Source organism: Nothobranchius furzeri, chromosome 4 (genome assembly GCF_043380555.1).
Source record: "Nothobranchius furzeri strain GRZ-AD chromosome 4, NfurGRZ-RIMD1, whole genome shotgun sequence".
NCBI classification, from domain to species: Eukaryota; Metazoa; Chordata; class Actinopteri; order Cyprinodontiformes; family Nothobranchiidae; genus Nothobranchius; species Nothobranchius furzeri.
In genome coordinates, this window is record NC_091744.1 from 13,423,598 (window position 1) to 13,441,804 (window position 18,207).

General features: G+C 42.9%; 1 protein-coding gene across 1 annotated transcript in view; it reads right to left on the minus strand.

The window, feature by feature from the left end:
* The window catches only part of cntln (centlein, centrosomal protein), a 127,378-nt gene that overhangs the window by 42,813 nt on the left and 66,358 nt on the right, over positions 1–18,207 (minus strand). The window contains exons 15-17 of the mRNA XM_015965167.2: positions 14,785–14,882; positions 13,429–13,958; positions 2,732–2,813 (exon numbers count right to left, since the gene is read on the minus strand). Of these exons, the coding sequence (XP_015820653.1) occupies positions 2,732–2,813; positions 13,429–13,958; positions 14,785–14,882 (710 nt within the window). The remainder of the gene's footprint in view (positions 1–2,731; positions 2,814–13,428; positions 13,959–14,784; positions 14,883–18,207) is intronic.

The following is an 18,207-nucleotide window of genomic DNA, read 5'->3' on the forward strand; positions in this document are numbered from 1 at the left end:
ACTTATCAGTTTTCTTCATGGAATATTTCTTTGGGGGTTGAAGATGCTATGAAATGGTCTGATCTAAGCCCCACATACGGACCTCATTGAGAACAGCAGTAGAAGAGAACGACCTGCCTATTAGTCCAGTTTAGAATGAGCTAGACAACAAACTAAATGCATGTCAATGGGAGACAACTACTCTATTAAAATCTTACGGCATTTGACAGCCCAAAACATAAATGTTTCACACTCTATCTTATAGATTGATGAGTGAAACATCAAGTACGTTTCAAGAGAAAAGGACCAGACACTTTAAATAATCCAATTAGCACATAAAACTCTGGAGACTCGTTCTGTGATGTTAAATAAACGATTTATGCTTTGGGTGGCTAAACTCTGCTCCTCAGTCTGTTACAGGGGTTTGCTTCCATAGGCTCTACTCAGCACGACTAGACAAGGTTATGGCACGTACACACTAGCATTGGCTCCACTCCACCTGGACTGGGTTGGGAGTGTTCTCATTTAGGTAGCCTTGGATTTTCCCCCATGCAACCGGATGTCTTTTTAGCCCTCTTCCCGAGGAGGTCTGCCTGGGGCCAAACTGGTCCAACACGCCCACTGCTGACTGATTAGCCAGCTCTAAATCACACGCACCATTTAATAACGGAGAAACGGTGGAGTTGCTGACTTCTCAGTGCTCTTTTTCCCAGCCAAAGTGCTCTGAGATGCGCTCCTGACATCATAGACCACAAACCACCCCTGTGCTCAATCACGTGCGCATTCCTAAGGCAGTGTGGAATGAATGTGGCCAGGCTGGGGAGGGCAGAGCGGAATGGAGCCAATGCTAGTGTGTAGGTGGCATTAGATATTTCCATTACTGACGGGTCTGGGTTGGCTGGCAACTTTTCAAAACTTGTTTCGATGTTTTTTTGAGTGTAGAGAACTATGCTGAAAATGCAATTTCACAGAATGTCAGTCAATGCTTGGCTAGGGGGCGACAGTGTTTGCTCCAGAGCAGGGGTGCCCAATCCTGGTCCTCAAGATCCCCTATCCAGCTTTTTTATTTTCTCACCCTGCTGATTCAGTGGCTAAATCACCTGTTCAACAGCTACACTGCTAATCACCACTGATTCAAATGAGGTGTGTTGAAACAGGGAAACGTCTAAGACATGCTGGATAGGGGATCTCGAGGACCAGGATTGGGCATCCCTGCTCCAGAGGTTTCTGACAGCTGCCTGCAACAATGTTCAGATTTTGACAAAAAGCCAGTGACTGAGCAGATTATTCAATATCACTGTTATAATAGGTTTTAATGCAACATACAGATCACCTTGCACTCGCAGGTGTCCCCAGCTCCCTAACGAGTTCACCCACCACTGCCGTGTAAAGCCAACCTGGGGTCCGTGACCTTCCAAGGTCCCCACAAGTTAGTCTGCTGTGAGGTTATGAAGTAACAAAGAATATATTTGTAAATATTACTTATTAAAATCTCAACAACATACCCAATAGTATAATCAAAACAATGTATGTTTGTATAAAGCTTGTAATTAATCACTTTTAATGTGTGTGTATGCAGGTAGGAGTTGGGATTGGGGGATCGAGGCTTGTCTTTGATACAGGCAAGCGGTCCTCAAGCAAATAAGTTTAGGAGCAACTGGTCTAGAGAAGAGTCAAGATGAGCTAAGCTACCAAGTTCACTTGCTTTTTCTAATATATTCATAGTGGTATCTAGTATAAACGTATGTCTTGTGAGTTGATCTCAGTGAGGAAAACAGCTCTGGGGCTCCTGTTTCAGGAACCAGAAGTAAGCATGAGAGGTGAGCAGAAGATGGCAGGATTTGGAGTCTGATTACCTGATATTTTTGGACATCTCTCCTTTGATTGGCAGCAGACTCTACCACGCGACTCTACTACTGACTCTGTTTGCTTGCAATTTTATCTCCACAAATAACACAAGCCTGAAGGAGTTCTATCATGTTGTGGAATTGCTAATGCTAACGGTTAGCTTCCACTAGCTGAGACGTTCTCTGCTGTTTCCTGGACGTTAAACCAACAGCCGTCTCCGTCACGGGTCAAGATGGGTGAGTCCATGAATGTTAAGTGACAGTGTGACGTAGATCTGTCTGGCTTTTCTAATCTGATCATTTCCTCATCTATTTTCTATCGGGAGCTAATGCAGGAAATAGGGGTAGAAGACGATTTTCACATTTGGCCCGCATGTCAAACTCAGAGATATCATATTTCAAAAATAACAAGTAAAATTGATTTTCATTTAACTTGGTCTTTAAGACTGTACACATAAATCCCCACAAAATCATATTACAATAACTTAACAGGTTTTAATTGACTTTAGTGTTTAAAGTTATTTTTCTTTGTCAAATTACTGCAGCTTCTTTAAGTCATACTGTAACTAATTATATAGTTTTATTTAATGTTTAAGACCAGACAGGGTTATTACACTTTCACTGACTAAATAATATTTTCAAAGTCAAATTCTCAGGATTCAACAACAGTTTATATGATCTCATACCTGGGGAATATGAGTCATGTTAAAACAAAGCATAAAACAACAAAACCTGTAGGCAATTTTAAATTATTTATTGGCTGACTATTAATAATAAAACCTTGCACAAATGTTCCTCTTGCAGACATGATTGGCAGGGAAACACACCAAACCCAATGGCAATGTCCTGTTGGAGAAGCTTTAATTAAAAACAGAAAAAGTTACAAACAAAAGAGGAAGTCCAACCTTTCTAGAGGCGTGTTGTCTGTGAGGTGCTGTCCCAGAGGGCTCCCCGTTGAGACTATCTGGGTACTCCTCACTACTGAAGCTAAAGAGAAAGAATAAAGTGTGTTACAGACAAGTTGAACCTGAAACATTGGTTCTGGATGTACCACCCTTCGACAAAAAAAATAATTCCAATTTACCTTTTATGGTTGATTTAGTTGACATCAAGCAAAAATATGTGCATTTCCCCCCACCCTCCTTCCAAAAGAAAATCAATGTCCCATCCAATTTCTGAGCAGGAAGTGTAAATGTGGGTGTAAATTAAGTGAAAAGCTGCAGTGTCTGATGCTGTTGGTGAGTGCATCAACATGTATGAGAGTGGCTGTGGCCTTCATTAGCCCTCCCTGTGTGACAGACATGTGTGAGGGGCACGGCTGAGCACAGCCACGCAAACTCGCATCTGATAGACGCACGGTAAGGGCTTCCTGAGACACACACGCTCACACACACACAGGTTTATTGACAGTGACCTTTGACGTGAAGGTGGAAGCCAGTGACATTTACGCTGGCGGGTTTATTAAGGTGGGGCCTGAGAGAAGCAGCAGAGGTAAAGACCACTGAGAGACGATCTAACTGGAAGATGACATGGGCTAGCCAGGGTTAGAATCAGTCTGGTGGGAGCCCCGAAACTTGCTGAGGATTACTAATCACCACAACTGAGACCAAAGTTACCTTCATTTGGTGAATAAAAATAACTACCAAGTTGACGCTGGTGAGACAACTAAACAGATGAAACCTGTTATGGAAATTTTATGTCTATTATTTCTTGATCATTGATTCAATCAAGTGAATGTAATATGCTTTACTCTATGCCTCTTTGCACTCACTTATTCAGACACACCCACACATGCTTGACCCCCCCCCCCACCACACACACACACACACACACACACACACACACACACACACACACACACACACACACACACACACACACACACACACACACACACACACACACACACACACACAGGTAACAAATATAAGCAACAAAGCTAAAGAAAAATATTTTCTTTTCTTGAATAATCCAGACACAGATACAGTACAAAGACATGGCTTCTCCACATCTCAAACACTGTAACTGGCAAGGAAGTTTAGTCAATGAGAAAAACATAACTGTACCCACACGCCAGCAAACCTGGCCAAGAAGTAAAGCTAACTGACCTTCAGGCTGAGTTAAACATAGCATATCGTCTACAACAGGGGTTCCCAAATTGGGGGTCGGGACCCCCAAGGGGGTCCCCACAAAATTACAGGGGGTCCCCACAATTTTGTCCTTGCTGAGATTGTGAGGTTAGCGAGAATTTATTTGTAAAAATTACATTTATAAACTCCCAATAACACACCCTACAGTATAATCAGAACTCCATATATAATTTATAACTGTGTGTCTGTATAAAGACGGTAAATGATCACATTTAACGTGTGTACGCATGTAGGAGTTGGGGCTAGGGATCCTCGCTTGTCTTGGACATGAGCAAGGGGGTCCTCAAAAAAAGAAATTGGGAAGCCCTGGTCTTCAAGACACATTCTAGCCATGGTGTTATTGCAAAACTATGTCCAGTATATTAAGAAATGCAATGTGACCTAAATGCTCTGTCAAATATCCATTTCTTTTTTCATTTAGGGCTGTGTCCAACATCAGGAAATAGGTTGCTTGTACTTTCCAGTCACTCGCAAAACAGTAAAGGAATCACTGTGAATAAATTCTCTAGTTGTCCTGTTAAATGAGCAGTTTTCCTCCATTTTGGTTGTTTTCTCATGTTCTTAAAAATGAATCATGTTTCATTGTTGATTTGATCTTTTTTACTGCTTGCTGCAAGACAAATTGCCCCACGGGGACAATAAAGACTCCTTGACCTTAAATAGCAATCTACTGTAAAGTTTTGTGATACACTAACAATAAGACAATGTGAGATAATATCACCCAGCTGTACTATAGAAATAAACACCGGTTAGTGAAAATGATAAAATGGACAGAGACCTGTAGAATTTAGAGGTAAAGACACAATCATTAACTTTAAATAGTTTTTTTTAGAAGTGACGAAATGAGCACTATGTTTTTTAAGAGGTCATTGCCATTGGGGAACATCATTCTATCATGATGGTGTAAAAGTGGTGAACAGCAATGTACATATTAATATAACAAACACACAAATGGCAGTAGATGAGTTTTTCTCCCAACAGATGAATAATGGGAAGGATGGGGCCAAAAGAAGATTGCCTTTACTTCTTGGGAAGAAACTCTGTCTTTAACTGATCATAACCTTTTGGATCTACGTGCTTTGGCTTATGGCCTTTACCAGGGTCATCCTGCATGATCATTCTGTACCACAAGTGATGTTGGAGCTTTTACCTACATAGTTTCTTTCCTTTCTACCAGACACCTCTACAATCCCCTGGTCTTATTCTTTAGGAGCTTGCAATGAATGGATGCATCTGACATTATCCTGTGTTTTTAGAGTAAAGATATATAGTAACATCCATGTAGACAATTTAAAATACCATAAATCCTCTAATACAGGCCCGGGCCTGTATTTTACTCAAGCTCATCAAGCTCCAGGCCTTTATTGGAAGGAGGGCCAGAAATAGAGGCAGGCCTCAATTTATATTTGAGCAAAATGAACTAATGGTTCGCTGAAGTTTTTGACAATTAAAATGGCGCCCACATTTTCAACGTTAAACACATTTCTTTTAACAACGGTAGTTTCTGCCCCCCCCCCCCCCCCCACGCGCAGGGGCCGCAAACTGATGCGCCTGCAGTCTCTCAGAGTTCCTGCTGCTCTAAACATTAAAATAATTATTTCATTTTCTGTTCCTCACTTATGATTACCTTCAATGGTGTCTGTTTGTTGCAACCAGCAGGTACAAAAACTAACTTGTTTTTATTTGACTATATTTCTGTCCTGCCTGTTTATTATCTTCCTGCATCTCCTCTCAATCCTAAAGAAAAACTGCTACCTGCCTTCATATATATCCACCTTATGAGTTACCTTTGAACTGCAGTTCTAAAAGATCGACCGACCGCAAAAACAGTGGAGTGCGCGCTGCTTGCTGGCCGCATCAGTTAAGCCGGGCGTACACTGTGCGACTTTTTCACTCGTAGCACTCAGCTTCAGCTCAAACTGTACGACTTCCTCGCAGGCAGATCTCACGAGCCATGCGCTCACACTGTATGACCCAGTTCTCGGATGCGACCTGACTGCTCACACTGTATGTCTGGTAGCAACACATCGGACCTAAAAATATGCTAAAAATAGCAGTTTTTACACAACACGTCAGACTTTTTTGTCTTGTTTTGCCTGTTGTCCTTCGGGAGTGCTGCAGGAGGACACACAGGGATTTATGGGGGTTGGATGAGGAAAACGAAATAAAGAAAGTAAATCTGTGTTTTGTGCTCAGTTTAATTTGATATGAACACGACAAACACGCTTTCTTGACGATCGTTGTGAGTAAAAAAAACGTGTCACGGAGGACAAAACAGGTGATGCACCCCGATCCACAGCAGCGAAAAGCATCAAGCACAAATAAAAGCATAAAAGACAGAAAACATAAAAGGAAATGAGCCGACATGAACGATCGCGTGTTCAATTAGTTTTTGAGGTGGCGACACCTAATTTGATAATGTTACTGTGGCCGTGCTCAGGACGCAGATCTCTGGAGCGCGTCAACAATCAGAGCTTTGCATGCGCAAGCTGGTTAAGGTTAGGATGGGGGTGAGGGGAAGGTTAAATTGCAAGAGGGTAAACGTCACAATTTGGTTAAATGTCCGTTTTACGGCGGGTATCAGTACCGACGCTCTGGCACAGCGCATTGCCTCCAGACGTGCAGGAGCTTGTCACCTGCTGACAGCAGGCTGCTGTCTTTTCCGAGGACTGCATCTTGCCGGTCATTATCAAGTGACAGCGACTAGTCGATGACGGGCATAAAAAGTCACTATAGAGCAGTAAAGTCGGCTAGTGACTAGTTCATACAACCCCTACTGCTCCCCAGAGTGTTCTGCAGCATAATCAGCACGTTCTCTTTGAACTTGATATCAAATTTTCGCCTCCTCTTTGTCTCCGCACCTGCCATGGTTAAAGTTACCCTCGCGGTCTATCACTGGCAAATCAAAAGTGAGACGGATGACACAACCGCCCCTCGTACTTGCTTGTTACCACATTGCACCCGGCCACAATAAAAAAACGGCCATTATTCACCTCCACCGACTCCGGCCAAAATGTGATACCTGGCTGTTAATTGAATACAGGCCAATATTAGAGAATTTACGGTAGAACATTTTATTATTATAGCCTTTCTCCAGGATACGTAATCGTGAAGTAGGGTTGGGCGATATGGCCTAAAATCAATATCACAATATATTGAGGATTTCAGCTCGATAACGATAAATGGACGATAACTACTGGTATGCGCAGAAACAAAAGTTGTCTACTAGATGAGGCTGTCACATGTATTACGTTGAGTCACAGAGTGTTTCTCAATGCCAAGGAACCTCATCTTGATGTCTTGGCCCCACCCTGGCTGCCTAGGAGATACGTCATCAGGAGCTGCCAAGGCATGTTCCAATGTTCATGTTCTACCGAGGCGTGTGTTCTCCGTTTCTTAGCCATTTATCTAGCTGAGCAAGGATACATGGAAGGTGTCTCATAGCCTAGCCTTGGTCAAAAATTACCCAGAATGCACCACAGTATTTTTAAAAGGATGGCAGATCAGAAGTCAGCAGCTACTTAGGGGACAAATTTCAAGTTTAAAAGTAAGTCAACTAATTTAAGATGTTTTTTTTTAGATCCAAAGAAGTTATCTATGGTTGGTTAGTTGCAGCTTCAGTGGGTAGCGGGTAGTAACTCACCTATATATTTAATTTAACAAATATATTGTCATGTTCTGTGTCCCTCTGTCCCCAGCCTCCTCCTGTTCTCCTCCAGGTTCTCCTGCTTAGTTCTTTCCCCATTTAGTTTATTGAATGCACCTGCCTTCCCTACAGATCTCACTCACACCTGTCACCTGTTCCTCTGATCACCTCCCTCTGTGTTTAAAAGCCCTGTCTTGTCCCTCAGTGTTTGTCGGTCCATTGTTGTGAGTCAGCGTTGTTTTGTTCCCTCGTCATGTTCTAGTCTTTGTGTTCATAATTGAGCTTTTGTTTTTTTTGGCTTCCTGATTTTCAGTTTTCTGGATTACTCCTGCATCTCTAAGTGATTTCGTATTGCCACCTTAATAAAAGGATTTTACCTTTTTCAACTGCTCTTGTCTCGAGTCATTCTGGGCTTCTGCATTTTGGGTCCTACCTCCTCCTGCTCAGCGTGACATATATACACAATTTAAAAAGTAAAAGGCTCGTTATATATTTATATTGACACTAATACATATAAAATATAACGTTATCTCCCGTGTCACGTAACGTTACGTGACCACCATGGAAGCCGCGGTCACGTGATGCAAGTCTGTTCCATTTAACCATTATCTGTAACCAAGGAAGGACAGTGTCCTCGTGAGCAAGGTGCCTGGCCTTGCGAGGCCAGGCACCTTGGCATTGATAAACACCCGCAGTTTTACGTGACTCAAGGTGGTACAGCTTCTTAAAGGGGCATGATTGTTGCCAACCTACATACATCTTAAATATTTTTTGGAAAAAATGTTCTCGATAAGTCAGAAATTTCGATAACGATAAATTTTCGATTTATTGCCCAGCCCTAGCGTGAAGCATAGCATGCAGCAATTAGCTGCTGCTTTAGTGACTGGGTGCATTTCCACCAGCCGTGACGCATCTTTTTTTTTGGCACGTCCCAGAAGAGTAGGGACTTGTTACTCTGCAAAATCTATGCTTTGAGTCTATTTTTAAGTGCTACACTTCAATAATGCATCAAACACAGCAGTTCAGATAAGGCCAGACAGGAAGTGAAAGACAAAAGCTGTGTAATACATCCATGATTTTTCTAAGTAAAAGTCACATACAGATTTCCAGTTGCTTTTATAGTAAAAATAAAAGTACGTCAGTACGTTATGAAACTTCCTTAGCTGAGGTAAAGATAACAGAAAATAAACCGCAGACCTTTTGGATACATGCTACATCTTTTTCCTTGCTTGTTAGCAAATGAACTGCTGGCATCACGCGTGGTGTGCAATTCTCTCGTGATTTAGTGACGTTATGGGACCAGCTGCGTGGAACACTTTTGCTTCTGTTTTGCATCAGAAATGCTCCTGGTAGGAAGAGAGCTCATGGGTAAAATACATCTATTATGTTACATGCCACGTACCCATCTAGTGGAAAGCCGGGATAAGGCTCAAATGCCTGTTGTAAGGACGTTTGGAAAAGACTACAGTTCATGAAACTACATGCAAACAAACCAACAGTCATGCACAATTCTATTGCAGGGTTTCCCCCAGCGCTTTATAAGCCTGGTGGGCCGCCAGGCCTTGCTTGCCCACCCGCCAGGCTAAGCGTCATGCCCCGCCCCCCTCCCCGACCCTATTGTGTCCACTGACATGAACGGCGCAGCGAACCTAGAGCCCTCCATCAGCTGATACTGGTGAGAAACAACAGTGGAACGTGTGCAACCACCCCACCTCCACCCCCACTGTCACAGAGGAGCGCTGCGGGACCCTGTCTTCCCCTGGTGCAGTTGCTGACTTACTTTTTCTATTATTCCCTTTTACACTTAGTTGTTCCTACATTGCACACTGCTAACATAAGCAATTAGCTACGACCCAGCTGTACAGCTACTATATTGGGGTTCTTGTGAAAATTGCTCAAAACATCCAACATTTTAATTGATGGAATAGCTAAATTACACCAAAAGGGAGTTCAGCTCCCATCATCAACAAATAACAGACATGCACAGTTGCAGATATTGTTCTTGTTGGTACATCCTACCTGAACATTTATCCTACTTCTGACACATAAACCTTTTATTCATCCCTGACATAAACCTTCAATTATCCCATTTGCTGGGATGACGGTGGCAAAGGAGTTAAGTTGCTATCTCCTAATCGAAGGGTTGTGGGATCGAGCCCAGCTCAGTCTGTTGTAGTCTTTGTGTCCTTAGGCAAGACACTTAACCCACAATGCCCTCTGGTGGGTGTTGGAGTGACTGGTGGCGCCAATGTTTGACAACCTCACTTGCGTCAGTGCGCCCCAGGGCAGCTGTGGCTACAATGTGGCACATTGCCACCAGTGTGTGAATGTGTGTGCGAGTGGGTGAATGACTGTGTCGTGGAGCTTCTTGGGGGGTTTGTAGAACCCTGGAAGGTGCTATACAAATACAGGCCATTTACTATTTCCAGGACATTCATTTCATCCTTTGCCAGATGACCCTGCAACAAATATTTCACTTTTTGAACTTGTCGATTTTCATGATTTAGCATCAATTTTTATTGGTTTAGCTTGGATAAAACACAACAAAAGGATCACAGTCAACTAGGAGCTAGGGAGCCATTCTCAGATATTGTAAAAAGGAAACCTGGCCAATCAACTCCAAAGCCCAGAAATAATGGTGATAGCTCCTACTTAAATGTGGGATTAAACTGGAAACCGTTGTGATACCTGTAGTAGTTCAGGAAAATCTTTTCTGGTAGCCTGAGGAGCTCCATATCATTATGGGGGGTTTCCTGTTGGCTGCTGACATGACATAGCTGTCTAGCTTTCATTTGTTGACAGATTGTACAATGTTTTTTCTTCCAAAACCAACAGTGTCATGTACAGTAAAAAGCTAATCCCCTATTCCTACTAACATAACCATTAACAAGATTCGCTCGTTCACCTGCTCTCACACAGCAACACAGCTGATGTTCGAACTTGTCAGAAAGCCGCAAAAGCTGAGAAACTCAGCAAGCGGCACTGAAAAGTATAAGGAGGAAAATAAGTCTTGCCAGTAATTATAAGTCTGACGTCTTTATTTGTCACTACTTAGGCCCAAGCTCCTCAGACAAAAAACTACTGTTTGTCCAAAAAGCTTACAGAAAACATATTTGTGAAAAAGATGTCTGCAAAATAAGGAACACAGAAGGATTTGCAGTATCAAATCAATTGACAGGTGCCTTAAATAAGACAACAACTCAGTTTAAACCCCTTGTTCACAAATCCGCTTAGATCCTCCTCTCAGGTAAAGCATTTATTAGACTGCTGCTTATTAGCCACGAAGAGAGGCATTAGGAAAGCTGGGCATTGCTGCACCCAGTCCCTGTTAAAGGGCCTCGTGTGTAAAGAGCTGGGCTGGATTACAGTGTGATGAATTAGTTGGTGAGGAGACAGAGAGTAAGCACGACTGAGGTAGAGTACAGATAAAGGAGAGGAGGGCATACCTGGTAGAAACCCCCACAAATATATATATATATATATATATATATATATATATATATATATATATATATATATATATATATATATATATATATATATACATGTAGGCGCCACTGGTCCCTCCGACCACCAGCAGCAGGCAAGGTGTCCGATTAATGGACAACCCGCTCTACCTTCTGAGCTACTGCTGTGTAATGGTGTGGGAGACATTTTCTTGGTGCACTTTGGGCCCTTTAGTACTAATTGATCATCATTGCAACATCACAGCCTACCTGAGTATTGTTGCTAACTCTGTCCATCCCATTATGACCACAGTGTACCCTTCTTCTGATAGCTACATCCAGCAGGATAATGCACCATGTCATTAAGCTTGAATCATCTCAGACTGGTTTCTTGAACATAACAATGAGTTCACTGTACCCAAATGGCCTCCACAGTCACCAGATCTCAATCCAATAGAGCACCTTTGAGATGTGGTGGAACGGGGGATTCGCATCATAGATGTGCAGCTGACAAATCTGCAGCAACTGTGTGATGCCAACATGCCAATATGGACCAATATCTCGGAGGGATGTTTATAGTACCTTGTTGAATCTATGCCATGAAGGATTAAGGCAGTTCTGAAGGCAAAAGAGGGTCCAACCCGGTACTAGCCAGGTGTACCCAATAAAGTGGCCAGTGAGTGTATATGATAGTGTTTAATATCATTCAAGCACTTCTCAAAAAATGTTGGCTGAGTGGCTTTTTTAAAAATAAAACATACATGAAATAATTACTGTTGATGGTTCTTAATTTAGAGGATGTTAAACAGCTTGTAGACATCTGGTAGCGATCCGAGTCGGGCCATTCAAAATTTATCTAACCAAATTAAGGTGAGGAGAAAAGACAGGAGCATGCATGAGTATGTGTGTGGGGGGAGGTGGTGAAAGGGTGGCTGGAGGAAATAAGAACACACACACACGCACACACGCATGCACGCACGCACACACACACACACACACACACACACACATGCGCGTGCACGCACACACCTGTGAACTGACATGCCACGAGACAATCCAACATAACTAAAGCCCCCTTCAGACAGGCCATGAAAAACGGAAATGTTCAGGACTCTGTACGTAAGACCTTTGTGTCTGAAAACAAACATCCGGATAACCGTTTCCGTAATTAAACCGGACGAAGCCCCTAGTAACAGGTCCGGACTTGTCACGGACAAGGTGGCTGCCTCAGACTGGTGAGGTCGAGTTCCAGACAGGGAGGAGGGGAAGGAGGAGGGGACCGGGGGACGCTGTGCGCACCTAGATAGCTCGCTCCTGTAGCATGCGGCGAACCATGGCAGCTCGCCTCCTACGGTACCGTCTCCTAGACGCGCAACGGAGCACTTCACACGTTTCCCTGATTCCTTTATTAGCCATTGAGCTTCATCATCCAGGTCTCTTATGCGTCTTCGTGTGCGCAGAATTATGCTTAACATAAGTCCGATCAGTGAGAGGAATTCTATCTCTTCGTCGGCCATGTTTGACTGAATGGCTTTGTTTGGGTAAATGACGCATGTACGCCCGCCGCACTATGTTTACGCAATATCCAGGTACAGCCTTCCCACCCCCTCCCCCTCAGACATCTGGAACTTTTCCCTGCTGTGTGAAGGCAGCCGAAAGGACAAGTTCGGGTACAAAAGTGGTGTGTCTGAAAACACAGTTCTGGTTAAAAACAGGACTGAATTGTCCACACATATTCCAGAATGTCTATCTGAAAAGGGCTTTGACACACGGTGGGGTAAGCTTCCAAGCATATATGACTGTGTAAGAATGGAGATGGGTGGGGGGTGGGTCCTTGCAGGGGGATCCTTAGTGCTGTCAAGGGGGGTTTGTAAATATGCAAAGAACCAGTAAATTAAATCAAACTGCCAAACTGTCAATTTCGGGCTAGCGTGACTAGTGCATGAAAATGGCACCACTGGAAGGTATCAAGGCTTTGGCGGCCCCCTTATCCCTGGGCTTTTCTGGCACTGATTCAACTTTGTGTAGAGGTGGCTAATTTTGCATGCAAATTTCAGTCAATAAGCTCCAAGCAAGTCATCCCAGGATATTTCAAAGGATCTGACAGTAGATTCTCCCTCCTCTCTCCTTCTCTCTATCATTCTAGCTCACATTCTTCTTTTGGCTGCTGAATACCAACTAGACAGACAATGAAATTCAATCACCCATTTGCTTACGCTTTGCATATGCACATTGTCCCCCTTGATGCTCTGTACCCCTACAATTCAGCCAGCCTTTTTTCTCAACTCTTAGCTTCTAAAAATAATGAAGGAGATGGAAAAAGAGAGTGAGTGTCTGTGCATGTGCACGTGCATCATTACCTATCTATGCTCATGTCCTCCCACTCGTCCTTAGTGGGGCTGGGGCTTCGGCCCTGCCAGCTGATGGCTTGATTGGAGCTGACTGTTCGGTGGCTGCGCTGGCGTAGAAGACCTCTGTGCCTCGTCGTCTTGAATTTGACCTTGCCGCTAATGCCGTTAGCAATCCCAGATGCCCTTGCCGGTCCTGCTGCACGATTCCTATGGAAGTCTCTGGCTGCTTTGACGATCCCCAGCTCTTGTCTCAGCTTGAGCAGCTGATGATGGAGCTTGGTAATCTCTTTTTGAGACGTGGCCAGCCGGGCTTCTACTGCCATGATCTCACCACAGTGTTGTTCCTCCTGGGCCAGAGCCTGAGCATGGGCCGCCTCGACTCGGACAGCCTCCTGCGTTTGCTGATGATTCATGGAAGTTTGGAGCCTGCGGAAGTTTTCGGCCAAGTCTTCATTGGCCTGAAGTAACCGTTCTTTCTCATCTCTCAGCCTGTCCCTTTGCTCCTCCAGTGACATCATCCTCTGTTCCAGTTGCTCAATCTGAAAGTATCAAACATGATCAGCGGTAAATACCATAACAGAATATAATCCCTCTACATATATGCATTTTTTAATAGCAGTACTAAAATTCATTAAGATGCTAGTCGTGCATCTAACTGGAACACAGGGAGACAACAACCTGTAACGTGCTAGTTGACCTTGTTCTGTTGCTTTGTTGAAAGGCCATTTTCTGATTTGACCTGTGACATGTCAGTGGTTTCCTTCTCCCTCAAGGCTATGAACATTTGACTGGCACCCTCTTTTACCCTGAGCTCCTTTAACTAGACAGCAACCAGGAGCACTTAACTCTCTTTGTTAGATCTTCAATGGAAACTGTTTAAGAGAACAGGGGCTGCCTGCTGGGTTTGTGCCTCCAGGCAATTTTTTCTTTTTATTTGGTTCTCACACAGCCTGCTGGTGAAGCCCGATACCTTTCAAACAAAATTAGATGACTATCCTCAATCCTGATGATTCCCTGTCATGAAAGCAGGATTGAAGCAACTAATTAATTTATGCAAGCGCGATTTTACAGCAAGTACAAAGCAAGTGTTACCGCCAGTAGCAAATCTGCACTCAACTTCTATTGTATGGAGAGCATTATGATTGTCTATTTATAGATATTCCAGTTAAAGTTTGAGAAAACAAAGTAGTTTCTTGCTGACACCTGACTCATTCCAAAGAGTGAGAAAAGAAAAAAAAAAACCTGTGAATTCCGCTTAAAAGAGCAAAATCAAATGTTCCACGAGACATCTAGCTGGAGATGGCTCTGTCGAGTTTCTTTTATTGGTAATGACAAGGAGCACTTAGTGATGGCATAGTGCTGTACCTTTTTAAATGACTGTTCCATTCGCCATGAAGAAAGCGAAGCCTTAATCGGAGTGCTGCTTTTGACCTGCTGCTCCTCTGCCATTTGCTGAAGCAATTCTGCAAAAAGGAACAAAGCATGCTATTGTGACACACTGTGTCAAATTCAGGTGAGACAATCAATATAATAATAATAAAAAAGGATACATTAAATCAATTAACATTAGTGGGGTCTAATTTCTTCTTTGAGGTCTGGTTTCTTTCCTTTTTTTTCTTTTGTCAATCACAGCACAAACGCTATTTTCCAATGGCTTTAAAAATGTTCATGGGGGCGGGGGGGGGGGGGGGGGGGGGATCCCTCCTGTTTTGAAAATCCAACAGCCTTCTTTAAACTTCAGACTAACCAAAATGTATTTTATTCAGAAGTCTACAAGGAAATAGAAAAACAGTGTTCAAAAGCACAAGCTAGTACTTACTATGTGCAACCTGTCTCCGGGGACCTTAAACAAACTAAGAGAAGTGTTTGAATCCCAGGTGAACGCGCAGCCCCAGGCTGCACTGCTTTGTAGTCCTACGGTGTTTCCTCAAAGGACATTTAATCTCCATAGACAAACATGCTGCTTTATTCTGGGAACTTCAATGATGCCATTGTAAAAACATGCAATTTGGGGATTTTAATAACAACTCAATGCATAGAAGAGTCCAAACGTCTTTCAAGTTTAACACTCAAACATAATCTTGCTTATATTTTTACCAATGAATGTATACTATTTCTTCACCTGCATGCGGAGGGCAACACACAACAATGCAAAACTTTCTGCCTCTTGTTCTCTCTTGTTAAACATTCATGACAAGACGACCAAAATAATTTGTACAATGAGCTGGGAACATCAAATATTCAGGACCGTGACTCTTCAGGTCAGTTGATCTTGTTGAGTGTGGGCTAAAAAAAAATACCAACAAAGCAATATAAGGGAAACGTAGAAAGAAAGAGGGTTGTGTTGTAAAAGGAGCTGCCGCTCCCTTGCTTTGCATTGACGCCTTGCCCAGGGAAGTTTGTTACATTGAATTAGCCGGCCCTTTTGTCTTCCTTGTGTGTCACATTAAATCACACGGAGCACCAAATAGGACAGGAGGGCTGCTGTGTTCACTGGGTACATAACCAGGTTGAGACAATTATCCAGCATCAGCGCGAGTGGCATGGGAGTTGGCACCTCAACACTACCTAGATAAGAAGACGCGGTGGCTCCCTAGTCACCTCCCGTTGAAGGAGGTTCTGGCACCACTGCATATATTAACGTCCCTCCCACGTCTCCTCACAGGATACAGCTCAAAGGCCCCGTTTCTTTCATCTGCCCTCTTTTGTTAGCGTGATCTTGGTGTGAGCTCTTCAGTCCTGCTTCTTTCTGACTGGGTCACACAGGTTCCTCTTTAGTAGGTGCTGTGGCCTTTCACAATTTTCTTATCCTTCTGAGTCCAAGTCAATAGGTTTTATTCAAATATTATAGAATAATTTAAGGTTTAAAATATCAAACACAACAAGTAATTTAAAAAAGTTTTATATGCTTTTGTCCACATGATTATCCAGCTCCGGAAGCATTTTGACATTGGAAATATATCTTTAAAAAACATATCTTCATTTAAATGGGACATTTTCTAATAGGTCTGTGGGCTACACAAAACATTTACTTAGCACACGCACACTCATATAATGTGATCTCAGCAGCAGTTTCAACACCTTTCTAAACAAGATGTTTCAGGGCTCTGTCACTTTAATGCAAATAAGTTGTTGCTGGCCACGCCCATCCTAACTCAGACTGATATGAGGGGAGGAGCTTAGAGGGGCTTGGAGTAGAGCTGCTGCTCCTTCATGTCCAGAGCAGAAGACTCCCTAAGTGTTGTGAAGGGTGGTTCTATGCTAATGTTCCCTATTGTGATGTCACAATAAGGAAAAATTTCAAACAGCTTGTAGAAGTATGATAACTAGAACTAATCTGAAGTAATGGCTTTATTCACGTTTGGAGTGCTTATGCGACCGAAATAGAAACACAAAAGGACGTACTAGTTCTTAACAAAAATGAACCTATTGGCCACATTATACAATAAAAAATAACAGTTATAGGCTGTGACTGGTTGGAGACACAGAATTATACACAGGAAAAAGTGCTGTGCAAATAATCTCATTGCAATTTAATCAAAACACATCTTAGCTGCGTCTTTGCCAATTATACAATTTTTTTGCAATTGGTCTCTAAATTCTTCAAAAGTTGTCTTTTGCACTTCTGACACATGGAAACTACGGCCTAGTCCACATGTAGCCGGGTCTTTTTAAAAATGAATATCCGCCCCTCAAATAACTTGCATCTGCACCACCTTGTTTTAAAACAAAACTCCGTCCACACGTACCCGGATAAATACGTTGTTAAGGACATGCCAGACCTGTAGGCGGCAGTACTTCCCCCGTTCTTAACCTCGTCCTTCATCTGTGGTCTTCCGCAAGGAGCAGTAATTCCGCTTGCAAAAACAAACAAGCAAAAAGTGCTTGGACAATTGATAAAGCGAGCGCAGCTCTGAGGGCATCCATGCTGTCGGCTAGTGTAAACACAGGTCACACACGTGATGTCAGCATTTTTTTGTCGCGGAAAGTGAAGTTGCAGACCTTAAAACTCCGGTTTTGTCTGTCCACACGCAGACACCCAAAACAGAGAAAACGCAGATCTTCACTTTGGCCGGAGTTTTTAAACAGATCCGTTTTCGTGTGAAAAAACTCCGTTTTCGTGTGGATGACAGGCCAAAACGTAGAAAAATATCTACGTTTTGGCAGATCCCCGGCTACGTGTGGACAGGGCCTAAGTTGGTCAGGGTTCCAATTGTCCCCGGGGCAGTTGTGAAAAGAAGATAGTGCCGACTTTTGAACATTCCTTGATACAAAAACAAAGCCATGTGGCTCGTGAGGTAATTGAAAACACTTGCAAACAATTTGTGACCTAAGACACTTTGAGTGACTGCTCCTCAAAGCGACATCTAACTAAGTAATGCTTCTGAGGTTGTTTTTATTCTGTGCAACCCAAACAAAGCCATCAGATCAAATCCAGTATTTTAATTAGTTATCCATTAAATCACACGCTGGCATCTTCAACTAGACGCTGTCACTGACTGAGGAAATTAAACGTAACAGAACAGATCTGTTATTGAACTAATTAATTAAGGCCACTGGTTAAAGTATTTAGTGTTAGAGTGTCACAGGTTGGATTAAAAGGGATGTGCTTATAACACAGAGAATGATGCAAGCAGACAAAATGGACACCATTTGATCTCCGAATTAATTTGCCAGAAGTTGATCAAGTCTTAATTGAGTTGTTCTGGTAAACCTGCAGGGAGTTGTGTTATTAATTCTTCTCATTAATACACATTTCCCAGAGGTCAAAGAAGAGCTTAAAGGTGC